The sequence below is a fragment of the Poecilia latipinna genome, unplaced genomic scaffold (genome assembly GCF_001443285.1).
Source record: "Poecilia latipinna isolate Pla-1442-1.1 unplaced genomic scaffold, P_latipinna-1.0 Scaffold53, whole genome shotgun sequence".
In the NCBI taxonomy this organism is placed as follows: domain Eukaryota; kingdom Metazoa; phylum Chordata; class Actinopteri; order Cyprinodontiformes; family Poeciliidae; genus Poecilia; species Poecilia latipinna.
Genome location: NW_015112669.1, coordinates 596,573 through 612,257, shown reverse-complemented (window position 1 = coordinate 612,257; position 15,685 = coordinate 596,573). Strand labels below are relative to the sequence as shown.

Genomic DNA, 15,685 nt, shown 5'->3' with positions numbered 1-15,685 from the left:
ATAAAAACAATAACAAAAACCTCATGTACCATCATGAGATATGGGTTACAACCAAAAGAAAAATAAATCTTTTCAGTAAAAAGTGGTAGCAGCGTGATTTGGGTATGCTTTTCTTCATCAGAGTTGATGGAAAAATTAATTCAGGTCACCACTAAAAGGAAATCTGAGGGTCAAAAGTTGGTACATTTTGAGCAATGAGAACATACAAGACAGTATAAAAATATGCTGAGCTGAAATATGTTAAAAAATATAATATAATTGTACTGAGGTTAAGTAACTCACTAGTATGAACACACAATATCAGGTAAATATATATATAAAAGTTTATTTAATCATCTTTAAATGTGCGGTATGATCGGAATGAAAAGATCTACATTAAATGAGGGTAGTGATGCCTCTAGCTGGCATTGAATGGATACATAGATTTTTTATTATTATTATTATTATTATTATTATTATTATTATTATTATTATTATTATTATTATTATTATTATTATTATTATTATTATTTATTTATTTTTTTTATTACATTTCTCATTGCTGGGGAATAAAAGTGATTTAACTTTTCATTTCCATCTTATTTACATTGTGTCATAGTTCAGTCCTTTCTGTACTTCTCTCCAGCTCCAGCTGCCCTCCATTCACCAGTGTTGAACCATGCCTATGTGTATATCTTCTCTGAACTAATGACAGATATATACAGAGGCACAGAATTAACTGTATATGTAAGTGTACACGGTTCAGTCAATATTTACAAATCATACACATACATATATTATGTACAATGGAGTGTGTACCATTGTGTTCCCTTTAAATCAGGTTAGATTGAGAAGGTTTTATCACTGGGTCGTGCAAGTAGCTTTAAATGTTACGTCTTTTTTTTTTTTTCTTACAGACTTTATGATGCAAACATTCTTCTACACGCAAAAGCAAGTCTTGCCAGTAATGGATGTTTGGATGCACAGCAGAGCATCTGCAAGAAGGACAGGCTTTTCCAGAACGTTCCAATTTTTTTTTTCTTTTTTAAACTGAGATTTCCATTATTGTGCAACGTGCAAAAGTCCTTTGATAGAAGTTGGGTCTCTGTGGCGGTGGAGTTGGTGGCAGTATCCAGCGAGGAGGGACCGGTGGAGGGGAATCCCATGGTGTGGGCGTATGGGAGCGTGTGGCAGGAGGACTGACGTCAGGATGTTGTGTGGGGTGAATGTAAGGATTGTGCTGGGGATATGGGTGGGGGTGAAAGTGTGGGCGGTGATGAGAATGGTGCAGGTGGGCATTGGGCTTCAGATTGCTATGCGGATGTGGGTGTGGGTGAGTGCGCGGAAGATGGCGTGGAGCGGGAGCCAGAGCTGGAGCATGACGTCAGCAGAAGTACTCGTTAGGTTGTCCCTCGATCTTTGCCGTTGACTCGGAGTCCAGGCTGGAGCGGGCTGACAGCAGTCTGTTGGACTCCTCTTGATTCAGTCTGTTTAAGTACTCACCCTCAAGCCCTTTGGCCTTTGTGCCAGGGGACAGTGTTTCAAAAGTCACATATGAGTCTTGAATGTCTTTGGATTTCTTCCCCCAGTACTTTTTAATGCGCCTCTTCAGCGCCCCACAGCACACAATGACAGTGAGGGGCACCGCAATGACACAGGCCACGGTGATCACAATCACATTGATCAGCTTCTGGGTGCCAGTTGCACTAGCTGCTTCATCAGTGGAAAATATCACACACTGTTCTTTCTTGGGAATCAGCCCCTTCACGCACACACAGGCAATATACTTGGTCCTGGGCACCAACCCGTCTATAGTTACACGGGTTTGTCCCGCTCCAACGTTGATCTTTCTCATGTCCCGCTCCCCAAACACAGCATACAGCACACTGAAGGCAGTCGTGTTCTTTGCTTTAGGTGCTCTCCAGTTCAGAGATATTGTATTGTCTGTGTCACCCACCACCTTCACAGAGCGGACCACCCTGTCTGGGTCCTGCTGCAGGGACGAAGTGTTCGCCGCCAGGTTGCTGAGATTTGTCTTCTCCAGATCCAGTAGTGCATCTGAGTTGGGGGAGGCGGAGGGATCCTGGGTGGCTCCATCAGTTAGGCTGTAGCTGACCTGTTCGGAGTCAGCAGGTAACATGTCAGAATCCATAGCAGCCAAAGCTGATGAGGTGGAAGTTGGAACTACGTATCTGGCCACCAGTTTCTCCTGGTAGGCTGCTTTACCCACTGGATTTGGCTTCTTGACTTTGACCTTCTTGTCGGTGTTTGTCTGGTTCCCTTCTGGTCTTGGTGTGTTAGAGACAACCAGGGAAATGACAGCCTCTGCGTTCCCTGCATAGTTTGATGCCTTGCAGATGAATTTCCCTGAATCGCGGTAGGACACAGCTGGGACGCTGAGGATGGACCAGGTGATTCCTTCTTTAGATGTTTCTTGTTGTACTGTGGTAGAAGAGAGATATGAATATACTTTATTATTGCAATTATGAAAGCAAAACAACATTTTAGAATTGCAAAAAATCTAATAGGAACCTGAATCTGAGAGAAGATCTCTGCTAATATAAAGAAAATAATGCCAGGCAGTTGATTACACAATATTTATTCATCAATTGCCATCTATGTTGTGTAACTGCCTGTAAAGACTGCAGCTGTCAATCAGACTAACAATCCAACTGGATCTAGTAGTGGCTCTCTGTTTAATTAACAACAAGACCACAGAGTATAAAAATCCTCCTAACGCATGTACAATGCACAGAGAGACCCTGTGGTGGTAGCTGATATGACTCACATGGTTGCTTGCCCAGGAATACCTGTAGCTGGGCGACATAAACCAAATGCAAAAAAATAAAAAATAAATAAAAATAAAGGTATCGCTCAGTTCCGAATCAGAAACTGTTTATTGGCAGCCATGAGTCTTGAATGTCTTTGGCTTTCTTTCCCCAGTGCTTTTTATTGAGCCTCAGTGTCCCACAGCGCAAAATGGCGGTTGATATCAAGTTTGAAACTGGAAATTAAAAGGGCTATCTGAAACACTTTGATCAAACTTGGACCAGGTTACTGAGATTCATTACAACTATTGTGATACAGTAAATCTCCAACCCGTGTATGAAGTACTGTAGATTAATTGGTGATTTGTAAAACCTTTACTCTATTTGTAAATTATAGAATTAGTGGTGAAAAGGAAGAGTTCGATCTGGGCACTGTTGATGTAAGAGTTGCCGCTGATAAGACTAAATACTAGCTAACCTGTTCCATTAAGCATTTGTCCATCAGCCCTGCGCCATGTCAGATCTGGCACCGGTACTCCAATGGTCCCACAGCGAAGGAGAACATTGTTCCCAACCGCACTCCGGACTCGTGCCACTGCCGTGTGGATGCGTGGGAGCTGACACTGACGCAGCTCCGCATCGCTGAACAAGACCCCTGAGAAACTCTCTGGTGCCGAACAGCGGAGTCTTGTGTCAATAAATGCCACGGAAAGCGTGGGGGACTTCTGGAACTGGACCAGGTCATAGAGTCGGCAATCGCACACCCAGGGGTTGTCATGGAGACCTGTGGATGGAGAGAAACAGGCAAAACTTGAGGAGGAGACAGAAAAGTGCGGCTGTGTGCAAAGTAAAAGAGCGGCCTGCAGATGGCTGATTGTGATGCTATGATGATAATCCTGTAAGAGGATTTACATTTAATTCAGAAACTACATGATTATGGCAATAATGACAACATAGATGATGATGATGATGATGATGATGATGATGATGATGATGATGTGTAAGATATTGAAACAGTAAAGTGTGCTAACATTTTGTTGCTCTAATTTCTTTTACGGTCTGTATATTTTTGAGTTTTAAGTTTAAACTCTCAGTACAGATCATGGGCTGTTATGCACGCATGTATTTGAAGAAGTATTTTCACCTTTTCATTTAGTAAGCAAACTGATGGTGCCACAAAAGATGTTAAAACAGTTGAATGATTCTTAAAAATGCCTTATTTGTCAATACACGGTTTGCACCGGCTAAAGTGAAAGACTAACCTTTTTGTTAGATAGGTGCATTTAGGTGTTACTGCAGTCTTGAAGTTGTTGTGCACATTTTACAAAAAATAAAAAATTAATAAAAAAATACAGAGAGAGATTATTCAGAATTAAGCAGGATATATTTTTTTTTAAATAAATCAAGGTCAGGACTGAGATTATGTGCCGCTTAAAAATATTTTTGTTTGGCCAGCCGCCATCAAAGAGCAACTCTCCATTATGCACAGCAGATAAAATGAAGTGAGCAAAATACACTACTGAGGTATGAGTGTGTCGGAGGGTGGGCATGCGCATGTGACATTTACTTATATCCTTGTTTGCATCTTTTAATGGTAGTAAATGAGATCCTATTACTCCCAAAAAATTGTATTATGGTTTTTAAATTGGATGTTCCACCCCAGGACCATCGAGTTCATAAACCTCCTGGAGATGCCCGTGTGTCCCTTCTTACCAAGTATCATCTTGGAGCTCTCGGGGCCCTGCACGGGCTTCGCAGCCAGCCAGTTGGTCAGCACCTCGATCGGCAGGGTCAGCAAACTGTTGCTGGACAGGTCCAGGTAGGTGAGGTTCTTGATATACGTGGTGGCTTCCGCGGGCAGCGAGGTGAGCTGGTTGTTGTGCAAATCGAGAAGTCTGAGGCTGGGCATGTCCAGGAGAGACTCCCAGGGAAAGGCAGTGAGGGCATTCCCGTCCAGACGAAGCTCTTCCAGGTTGAACAGTCCCCGAAAGCTTTCCGGGCTCAGATCCGACAGGGTGTTGAAAGACATCCAGAGGAATTCCAGACTGGAGAGGTAGCTGAAGGCTTCGCTTGGGATTTGCTGGATGGCTGTTTTCTCGATCCGCAGTTTGGATGTGTCAACAGGGAACCCGACTGGCACAAGCGATATGTCGGGATCATTGCATATCACGCTTCTGAAAAGGGCAAACCAATATTCATAAATTATATGACAGGCAGGATAAAAATGTTTTATTAATTGTTAATCTAATAAAACTGGATGACAGCTTATGAATTCAGTCACGTCCAAAGGACGCACTCAGAAGAGGTAAGGAAAAAATAAAATTAAAAATAAAAGAAAACAACGTGGAAAATATTGTCGAGAAATATTGCAAAGAATGCTTTTAACAGATAATCTTGTGAAAGATCAAATTTGATTGAGATGAAGTCTAATTTTTCACTGTTTGTACACATGTTCACAGTTCACCTCTATTGAAGCATCTGTCCTCAGTTTTAGCTCTAATCATCCGAAGAGATGCACCCGTGCGCATAAACCACGCAGGGTCGGTTACATAGTTTGTTCTGTAGTTTCCTTACCTAGCCTTGGATCCGTCACTCAAGTTATGGTAAAAACAGCTGCACTGCGAAGGGCAGGAGCTCACTGGGGAGGGAAGCTCCAGCGTGGCCACGCAGAGCCCCAGGAGCAGGACGCGGAACATCTTGGCCCACTTTTACGCATACGCAGTGTGCCTGTGCGCCCACTTTGCGCCTCACTCAAATTTAAACAGACTTACTTTTTCTCTCTCTCATGTAAAGGACTATCGCCTGCATGGCTTTGTTCCACCGCTTTGCTGTCCCATAGTGATCTGACTGATGTGAGTCCCGAGATAAAAAGGATAGAGTGGGATTAGAGGAAGAACTGGCGTTCGTTTCATTTTGATGCGTATAGCATCCCGGAATCTGATAGGCTGCGCGGAGACGTCCCTATTTATCATCAGTGAAAAAAAACACTTCCGAAACGGTCATAATCCACTGGGATGTTTTTTTTTTCTCTCCACTGAATTGTTGGCTGTCCATTTCAGCTTTACTGTGACAGCTAAGATGTGAGCGAACATATCTTTGTTTTACCACAAGGTGGCTCTGCTGTTGAACGGTTTTTAAAACACGTTCACTGGTCCTGCCAAGAGACCTGAAGGCTTTCCTATGACAGTTTTAAGGTATGTGTAAATGTATATAAAATGTGCTGTACCAAAAATTTCCAAGGATCAAATAAAATCACAATTAGTATAATGTGAATCCATAGAAACTTTTTTTCTGATAATTCCATTATGAGAAGAGTAAAACATAATTACAAGAAGAGATAAAGGAAGATTGGCAGACCTTTTTTTCCTGGAGTCAAAGCTTTGATTGTTATATGATATTTTTTGTGATTCACTTTGACTTAGTAAAATTTTATGAAAAGAGTCGAGTTTGCAACTCTGCACATGAACCGACATTGGCATATTTGTGAATAATCCTGAGTCAAACTGACATAAGTTGGAGCATTATGACCCAAATTCTAGCTGAGAGGCTTATGGAAGAGAAGAGATCAAGCTGCAAACAAACTAAATTATTAAACTGTAAAGGTTCTGCAATTGCTGGACAGAAAAATACAAAAAAAACAGTTATTTAGTGACACACAATTACTTCAAGAAGCTCAAAGGATCCTCTGAAGAGCACCAACGCAGCCCACATAACATGTTTTGTAATTTATCAGCATGATGCAGATCTACCATATTCATCATGAAGCATCACTTTTACTGTTTACAGTTTACAGTTTACAGTAAAATGTGCTAGCAGATTAATGTCTTATAGGGTTTGTGCAACTCAAGTTTAAAACTTTTTTTAAAAAAGATTTGTCCTAATCTTTTGTATTAATCTTTGTTAGTATCATGTGATGTATAATATCATGTGACTGAACACTTCATATTTCCACCTATACTTCACCAGCATTTTTTTCATGTAATCCTCAGAGCAGCACAATGTCATGCTTGTTTCCCCTCAGCCCATTGGCACGAAAATCTGCAGATGCTTTTAACAACTAACAAATTGTAAGCTATTTGCTCTCTTGTAGGTTTGGGATGATTCAAACACTTTATGCAATTTACACTGTTTTTAACCAGCTATTTTTTGAGCCATGTTTTAGTCACAGCTACAATGCATCCTGTCTTCCTGTCTGCCGGGGTCACAGCAGAGGAACTTCAGCTTGAGTAAAGCTTTGGTTAAAACATCTGCGGGTTGAAAAAAATCATTTAGTTTTATCCTCTAACATTGTAAACAAATACACAGCGGGCTTAATCCCTTAAAGGTCAATGTGTCTGTCAAAAGTTGAAGCTGCACGAAAAGATGGCTGACCGTTTCAGAGGGCCCTGCAAGTCAGATCAAGGATTAAGGAGGATACAAAACGGCATCTCCAGTGCACTCTGTTGCTAGTTCACTGAAATTGCTTTGGGTCAATAATGTTCAAAAATTGTTCGGACGTGCAAACTTGATAGACACACACCTCAACGGTTTGGCAACTGTTACCGCAGAGGAAGGATCTGCACAGTATTGGCTAAGGGAAGTCAAATGCAAATACTCTCGGAATTGTTGCTGTAAACGTGCAGATTTGACTTTGATTGGTGACCGCATCCTCACGGACACCTGTTGAGAAGGGCCGACATCAAACCCATTTTCTCAGCGGCAGCGGCTGCATCATCATCGGGACAGCAACGCACAAAGGCTTGTTGTGTAACTCACTGAGGGCTTTATTGTTGCGACGGGAGCAAACGCGCATTAAGCGCTACGGTTTGCGCGGTTATGTTCATTAAGACATTCCTGTGCGGATTGGGGCGACAGACCGAGAGCGAGAGGGAGTGAGAAAGGGAGAGGGTGGGGGGCTTTACATAATAAACGGCATGCTTTTCACTTGAAATGTCCCTTTATAAGCGGACCCTGTACAGTCACACCGAGGCGAACTGTAAACGAGCGGATTGAGCGGACAGGAAACATCCAGCGTCAAATCGCAGCCAGGATGGTCACGCCGTACCCTTTGCCGGAGGGTTTCTCCGAGTTCGATGTGTTCTCGCTGGGATCTTGTCTGCTGGTGGAGGGTGAGTGTTTTCTCTGGGAATCCGTCCAGACGTCAAAAGTGCCCACGATGCTCCACATTAACCTACGCCAGGACCTGTCACCTCTCGGACACTGATCCCATGTAGTGTCAGCGCGTTATTTCTGTCATTTCTGAAAGCTACAACCTCTGGTGGTGTGTAAACAAACAAATGGATGCAATTCATCTGACATGGTGCCGCTGTGTTTGCCTGTGTCGTAATAACCGACGATGTGCGCACTGGCTTTAAATACATAAGGCTGTGAACATTTCTTTTCCGCTCTGTCAAAAGGTCTGCTGGGCTTCCTTCTAAACGCGGTGACAATCGTGGCTTTCCTCAAAGTGAGAGAGCTCAGGACCCCCAGCAATTTCCTGGTGTTCAGTTTAGCCATGGCTGACATCGGCATCTGCATGAACGCCACCATCGCAGCTTTTTCCAGCTTTCTGAGGTAAGTTATGTAAGCCTGGTTCTCATAATTGCAAGGGTTGGGCCTCTTGTGGCTATATGTGGAGCGGTGAAATGAGAAAACAATGCTGATTAAAATTAAGAGCTGAGAGAGTTGTTGTCAGTAGACTTCCTCCTGAGATAGATAGATAGAGACAGAGAGAGAGAGAGAGAGAGAGAGAGAGAGAGAGAGAGAGCAGCCTACAACCTACAATTTGCTAAAGCCCTAAGAAAAAAAGTTTGTTTTCCAAAAACATCAACTGAGTTATTAGCTTGTCTTATGTACAGAGCCATCTCATTCCAGAGCGTTGGAGCCACAAGAGAAAAAGTTCAATCACATCTCAATTTCCTCCTTGGTTTAGGAAGCACCTGCAGCATCTGGTCAGCTTGCCTGAGGGGAAATGGAGCATAGGGCTGCAGCCAGCTGAACAAATATGCTGATTTAATGACTTTAAGAGACTTAAAAACAAATAAAAGAACAATAAAATTGACCCTGAAATATATTTTTTTTTTTTTAAAGTCAGTGTAAAGATTGTAACACAGGAGAGAAGTCTCATTGCTCCTCTGTCAAAAATCATATCACCATAGTTTGGACTAGTTGAAGGTGTGACAGAGTGAACTGGGTATGTCTGTTAAAGAGAATTGCAATAATCTAGCCGAGAGACGATGAAAGCATGGATTAATGACTCCAAATCCCAGCTGGAAAAAGAAGAGGTTTAATCTTTGAGAGAGAAGCTGTGCATTTAGTGATTAATGTTACAACATGTCTAGGAAGTCTATGTTCGTCTAGGAGGGCTATGTTCTTTCTACAATAAGAAGACAAAAGGTCCTTCACAAATTAATGCTGGCAACAAGGTCTTAGGATATATCATCTGCAATTCTTTTGGGGGTTATAAGAGAGAAACTTTGCCTTTTGGTAATTAGCTGCACACTATGCTTGGCGAACAGTAAACACTGCATATCACCACAACCATGAAGCATGGTTGCACCACCATCATGTTCTGGGGATATTTCTCAGCAGCTGGCCCTGCAAGGTTTGAAAAGGAAAATCAATGGAGAAAAATATTGTTTTTTTCTTTGATTCAGTCTGTCTGAGCTACAACTTGGGAAGGGAGTTATTTCCAAGCAGAAGCAACAGTCTAAACAGCAACAGTTTGAAGACAGCCAGGTGAATTGTCCTGGAGTGGCCAAGTCAAAGGTCAATGTTGCTGATCATTTGTGGCTGAACCTGAAAACATCTATTCACCATAATCTCTGAGCAACTTAAAACAAACTGATCCATTTTGTATCAAGAATAAAGAAAAACTATCGCTTCCCAGATGCTTCATATTAACTTATTTGATAACATCCTGTAAGTATCTGTTTTTGTTTATTCAAATTCTTGTCAAAACAAAAAAAAACAAACAAAAAAAAGACAAAGAAACAAATCATTCTGACCATGAGCGTAAAACCTCCAGAGAAGGGAAAAACCTTGGATGAGATTCAAATTAATTGACAATGAAAACAAAGCAGCCGAGTTCAGTTTAACAAGCCACTTGGCAGAGATGGGTAGTAACTCATTTATTCAGTTTCATTTCATTGACTAATTCTTTGAACAAAATGTTCTTCCAGCTATAGTTGTTGCACCAAGCTTTTCGCCTCTATTTGGGTAGTAATATTTTGAGGTAACATTACCCTTACCTTGAGCAACTTTACTAAATGAGAAATAAATATGTTCTAATCAAAAAGTGCATTTGATACAAAGCAAACCGTCAATATTCATATTAAAGTGAGACTATTTGTGTGAGCACAAGTTTCATTGTCATGTTATTCTCTATCTGCTTAGCTTGCTGTGTCATTATCAAGTTGATATGCAGTAAATGATGTATATTGTCACCAGTAGCACTTTATATTGTTCTAGGATATGAACATCGCCTTCTTTAACCACTGGTTTCAAAAACTGTATGCTTTAAAAACAACTTGTTGGGAATGTTTGTTTTCTTTCTTGCCTGCCTGCCTGTTTATTTCTAGTCATTCTTTATTTTATTCTTATACCAGAATTCTGACTTTTTTTCTGCCTGATTATAAACTTTTATAAATTAAATCAGATGTTATGTTCAAAGAGTTATTCAATAGTTGAGTCACCTTCTGCATTTAGTCGTTGATTGAAGCAATCGCCCTCCACTGAGCAAACATGAGTAAAGTGCCTCATAGCAAGAAAACACTTTGGGCAGAACCCAGTTCAGGTGGTCATCCACAGATTAGGAGGTCAAAGGGCAGAGCAGATTGACAAAAAAAAAGACAGTGGCACTGATTCAATTTTCATATTAAAGAAAAATTGATTACACAAAGATAGACGTTCCATTATCTGCGTCATGATGAAGCACAGCTATCTGGAGTTTTGAGAAGAAGGATATGAAGTCCCGCTTTCAAAATAAAAATGTAAGCAAAAGTATTAAAAGTTTTGAGAACAAAAGACATGAAATCCTGCTTTCAGACTGAAAGTGTGTGCTCTTGGATTATGGAAGAAAAATTCCTCCATACAATTAAAAATATAAACGCTTAGCCAGTAGTGCATCCTACAGAAAAAAAATAATACAATGGTACTGTCACAGTAGTAGCCCCTTCTATGGGTTTGTCAGTAAAAAGAGATATAGCTAAACCCAGAAGAACAAAGTGTAACGTTCACAAATACAGTCTGAAGTTAATGAAAGTAACACCTCTGAGTCTGGCAATCCGGCCTTAATGTCTTAAAAGCTATTTTTCCTGATCCCTTCCTGTGTTTTTCAGTTCAAAGCTGTGAATCAGTGGCTTATGTTGCCCAAGGCCAACGATCGCTAAAGTGCACAGACTAGATGCATAGCAAGTGATAATTCCTTAACTTTGCCACAGTTTTAAAAGCCTTAATAAGGCTTTCAAAAGCAACCCCAGTTTCAGTAATGTGAGATCAAGTTTAATAAAGCCACAAGGGGCACATCTTCTTGCTATAAATTCAAGCTTTTATAACAACTTCACCTCCTCCACGCAGGTACTGGCCTTACGGCTCAGACGGCTGCCAGACTCATGGTTTTCAGGGCTTCATGACAGCTCTTGCCAGCCTTCACTTCATAGCAGCTATCGCTTGGGACAGATACCATCAATACTGCACGAGTAAGTTGACTCCTGGAGGTAATGATCAGTGTCAAAACCTCGCCCGTTTCTTCTCCTGTCCTGCACAGAGTCAAACAGAGCTCTGGGAAGCTAGCTTGAGATTTGTCTCAGATTGCTGTTGATAACCACGCAGAAAGTTTGTTGCCTTGTTCTTCTCTAAAATGTGATATATTTCACACGAGGATGACTATCATCTTTTGGTAACACTTTATTTGAAGGGGGTTGAATAAGACTGTCATAAACATGACATAACACCTGTCATGAACATGAATAAGCCTTCATGAATATTTATGACTGTTGTCAAAGCGTCATTCGGTAAATTATGACACTTTTAATACAAAGTTGACATTATTCAAAATGTTTTTGTTATGACAACTTGACATTAACCAAGAAATCATTGCTGATATAAATTTGTTATAAAAGTATTACTGATTGCACTTTAAAAATTAGGTAACTTTATGTTATTAAAGGTAAAGTTTAAACAGTAATGATTTCCTGGTTAATGTCAAGTTGTCATAAAGACATTTTGAATAATGTCAACTGTGTATTAAAAGTGTCATAATTTACCGAATGACGCTTTATGGCAACAGTCATAAATATTCATGAAGGCTTATTCATGTTTATGACAGTGTCATGACAGTCTTATTCAACCCCCTTCAAATAAAGTGTTACCCATCTTTTTACCTACATCAGTTAGTTCCTCTGGTATAACAGTCTCTAAAAAAATCAGTAGCCAATCAAGGGAAGTTTAAAAAGCTCAAGTCTTAAAGCATTCACAGGTTTGATGTACTTAAAACAGACGAGCTGAATCTTTCTTCATCCAGGGACGAAGCTGCAGTGGAGCACCGCTATCTCTCTGGCTGTATTTATCTGGATGTTTGCCGCGTTCTGGGCAGCCATGCCCCTCATCGGCTGGGGAGAGTATGACTACGAGCCTCTCAGGACTTGCTGCACACTAGATTACAGTAAAGGAGACAGGTGCTGGCAATGCACAACCCTTTTTTTTAATTTTCTGAAGAGAAATGTGCCTCGACCATTTTTTTAACGTGATGTACATTTAAGCAAAGACAGACTTGAGGTTCTGTACAATGAAAGTGCAGAATTGCTTAATAAGATGCCCACCAGTGATAATATATGCATATAAATGATATTGAAATGTATTATTAGATTACACAGAAGTCTTTATTTCCCTGACTGATATTTATTTCTCTTTCAACAGGAACTATGTTTCATACTTGATCCCTATGAGCATTTTCAACATGGGCATTCAGGTGTTTGTTGTCCTGTCTTCCTACCAGTCCATCGCACAAAGATTCAAAAAGACTGGAAACCCCAGGGTAAGGAATGTAATAAAACATGATCCACCTGCACTATTAGAACGTGGAGTCTTCAGTGAGAATTTAACATGCTCTGCAAGAGAAAGGATGGGGACATACACACAGAAAAGTCATATTTAAAGAGGTAGGCCAGGATTTTAGAAGTTAGATTCTGCTACAAAAAAATAAAAAAATAAAAGCAATTAACTGCAAATATATTTTACCTTTATAGTTGTAACTGATGGGTAAATAACTCTGAATTAGCTGTAATGGCTATATACCATCCATTAAAGCAAAACATCAAAAACATCATAGAGGTTTATAATTTCTGATGCTTCTTTTCCTTTTAAAGAGCATTTTTAGCACTTTTTTTTACATAAATTTTAATTTATATTAGATGGTTACATTTGAAGAAATGCCTTACCTGTTCCATTCTCAGTAAATGTTCCACACAGGAAAATTGTTTGTTGGAGCCCGATCTCCTACATTTGTTTACCTTGTCGTCATCAGCTTCTGTGTAAATAATTGCTCATTGCAAATGTGATAATCATACTAAGGTTGACAAAATAACATTCACATAAACCACCTCTGATGCCTTTGAGATTGGAATTGATGTTCTTGGCTTCCTTTGGATTAGCTGTTAGCTTCATGCCCAACTAATCTGGATTTATTCTAAGTAAGGATGAATGTAATCTACCACAGCTAAAATATTAATCAAGAAATCTATCTTCATCAGCACAGACAGAGAAGAAAGAGCATAAAATGACCTAAATCCAAAAGTTGTTTTGCAAGTAATGAAACAATAGCAACTGCTAAGTAAATCTTCACAAACAGGCACTACAGAGCTTATGTCTGTCTGCTTTGAAAATAAATCAGAGTAATCCTCAATGTCAGGCATTTTCCTCACATGGACTCTAGTCAGAGTAACAAGCTATAAAAGGCATGCAGTGTAACATATAAGGGTTGTTGCCTCAGGGGGAGACCGGGGCTTCACTGACACAAACTCTGAATATACCAGGTTGAGTAGAAGAGATCTGCATGGGTTGAATCAGGTTGCCCCAGGTTATGTTGCATAAGCCCGTTACTCACAGTTGCCTGAACTGGCAGCGGACACTCTCACTGCAAAATGTGCTAGGAGTAAAAATGAGCAAAGTCATTTTTCATCACATGCTTACTATTGTAAATTAACTTGCAACTATGACTATGGCATAGGTCTCACAAGGTTCAAAAGGTCACATGTTTCTAATTCATCCATAAGAGAAACTTATTTTGAAATGCCAAATGCAACTTTAAACCACAAAACTTTATTAAAGTCTCATGTTTAAGGTTTTTGCACTGTGAAAAAAATGCATTAAATGAAGCAAAAATGTTTAATTAGAATCATTAGATAAAGTGGAGCTGAGAATAACATCTCCATTGACACATTGACACTGGTATTACAGCAACCTCTCCCTTCACTCATTGGCTTCTTCTGATTTGTTTGGTACAATGATCTTAGCACATGCTTTTGTTCTCTCAGACATTATTCCAGGCATGTGATTATTCCAGCCTGCTAGAGGAAAATCTCATGATGAATAGCATTCTTGTCTGCATCCCCCCCACACCCCCACACACCCTGACCCTCCCAGCCCCCCTCTGCCCCTCTAGCCAAATGGCTAACAAATCACTCTTCAACTGAGGCTTTGAGTTCTCCATTTTTATGCTTTTGTTACTATTGACCTGCAGTTTAACCCCAACACTCCTCTGAAGACTTTGCTATTCTGCTGGGGGCCCTACGGTGTTCTGGCTTTCTATGCTGCTGTGGACAATGCAACCCTCGTCTCACCAAAGCTGAGGATGGTAAGATGGCGTGAGTTGTTTTGTATTTCAAATGGGATGTACTCACCAAGTAGACTTTTAATCTGAAAAGTCATAACTCTAATTCAGGGGTCTTGATGAGCCTTTTTTTTTTACCCTGAAACTTTAGAGCCACCAAAATTGCCTGGCCTTTTGAAAAAAACAAAACAAAACAAAACAAAAAAAAAGACGACAACTTACAGTTTTTGATAAATATCTACCATAGGAAATTGTAGTCATTAAAACACATACAGCACACAATTTAAGTTTTGGTTTTTAATTTTTAATGCAAAGAGAAACAGATTTTTTTTTTATTGTTTTTGCAGAAAGAGGATAAATAAATTTTTAAGGGGATGTTGATGTTTGGGAAAAATTGTGTGAAAACACAAAAAAAAAAAAAAAAAACACTTGTAGTTTTCAACCTGGAGACAAGAAAAATATAACTAAAAATATGCTTTCAGTGTCAGTCTGTTGTAGAAATTCAGTGACGTTATTCCATGAAAAAAGCTGACACATTGCTAAAATTTGCATTTGTTTTTGTGTCTATATTCAAAACTTTAGTTTGCTCCAATGCTATTAAGACCAATATCCAAAGAGCCACCTGCAACCTAATCCATGGAATCAACCTAAAATATAGAATCTGAGTGAATTCTATAGTTTTTCTTCAATTATTTCTTCATCTAAAGCATCTATGAAAACCAAGCAATTACATTTTTTTGCACATATGCACAACAAATGACCACACCACACTTCCTCGGCTCTGATATTCGTGTTCCGTTTGTCTCCACAGATCGCTCCTATCCTGGCTAAGACTTCGCCCACCTTTAATCCTCTTCTGTACGCTCTGGGAAATGAGAACTACAGAGGAGGCATTTGGCAGCTTCTAACCGGGGAAAAGATTGCTGTGCCTCAAATTGATAATAAGTCCAAATAAACTGCTTACTGTTGTAGATGTTTCTGTCTGTGGGAGTCTGTACTGTAACAATGTGTCGTAAGCAGCGTGAACGTCTGCGTCTCGTATGCTTTACATCTGCTCTGGGTTTGCTCCTGCATCACCTCTGCCACTGTGTTTATGTGAAGCTGGCAATGTTCTAAAAATATATCATAT

General features: G+C 40.1%; 2 protein-coding genes across 3 annotated transcripts; one reads left to right on the top strand and one right to left on the bottom strand.

The window, feature by feature from the left end:
- Nucleotides 1-526: 526 nt before the first annotated feature.
- lrit1a (leucine-rich repeat, immunoglobulin-like and transmembrane domains 1a) lies at nucleotides 527-5,936 on the bottom strand. 2 transcript variants are annotated; one of them, XM_015052567.1, is made up of 5 exons: nucleotides 5,322-5,936; nucleotides 4,461-4,921; nucleotides 3,226-3,531; nucleotides 2,210-2,421; nucleotides 527-2,095 (listed from the first exon to the last, which is right to left on the bottom strand). In XM_015052567.1, exons 1-5 carry the CDS (start codon nucleotides 5,441-5,443, stop codon nucleotides 1,364-1,366), a joined length of 1,833 nt encoding a protein of 610 aa, XP_014908053.1. In that variant the 5' UTR covers nucleotides 5,444-5,936; the 3' UTR covers nucleotides 527-1,363. The 2 variants fall into 2 exon arrangements, with proteins under 2 accessions (XP_014908053.1, XP_014908043.1); XM_015052557.1 differs by having other exon boundaries at nucleotides 527-2,421; nucleotides 5,322-5,935.
- A 1,306-nt stretch (nucleotides 5,937-7,242) lies between these two features.
- On the top strand, nucleotides 7,243-15,612 carry rgra (retinal G protein coupled receptor a). Its single transcript, XM_015052604.1, has 7 exons — nucleotides 7,243-7,855; nucleotides 8,144-8,300; nucleotides 11,304-11,425; nucleotides 12,250-12,403; nucleotides 12,645-12,762; nucleotides 14,467-14,580; nucleotides 15,368-15,612. Exons 1-7 carry the CDS (start codon nucleotides 7,777-7,779, stop codon nucleotides 15,509-15,511), a joined length of 888 nt encoding a protein of 295 aa, XP_014908090.1. The 5' UTR covers nucleotides 7,243-7,776; the 3' UTR covers nucleotides 15,512-15,612.
- The last annotated feature ends 73 nt before the right edge of the window (nucleotides 15,613-15,685 follow it).

Bases quoted from the DNA above. Each gene is read 5' to 3' on its own strand.
- lrit1a (XM_015052557.1), bottom strand. From the start codon at position 5,443: ATGTTCCGCGTCCTGCTCCTGGGGCTCTGCGTGGCCACGCTGGAGCTT. The intron at 4,922-5,321 runs GTAAGGAAACTA...TGCCCTTTTCAG, and splicing joins AGTGACGGATCCAAGGCTAG to AAGCGTGATATGCAATGATC. The intron at 2,422-3,225 runs GTTAGCTAGTAT...CTTCTACCACAG, and splicing joins ACAAATGCTTAATGGAACAG to TACAACAAGAAACATCTAAA.
- rgra (XM_015052604.1), top strand. From the start codon at position 7,777: ATGGTCACGCCGTACCCTTTGCCGGAGGGTTTCTCCGAGTTCGATGTG. The intron at 8,301-11,303 runs GTAAGTTATGTA...TCCTCCACGCAG, and splicing joins GCTTTTTCCAGCTTTCTGAG to GTACTGGCCTTACGGCTCAG. The intron at 12,763-14,466 runs GTAAGGAATGTA...ATTGACCTGCAG, and splicing joins AAAAGACTGGAAACCCCAGG to TTTAACCCCAACACTCCTCT.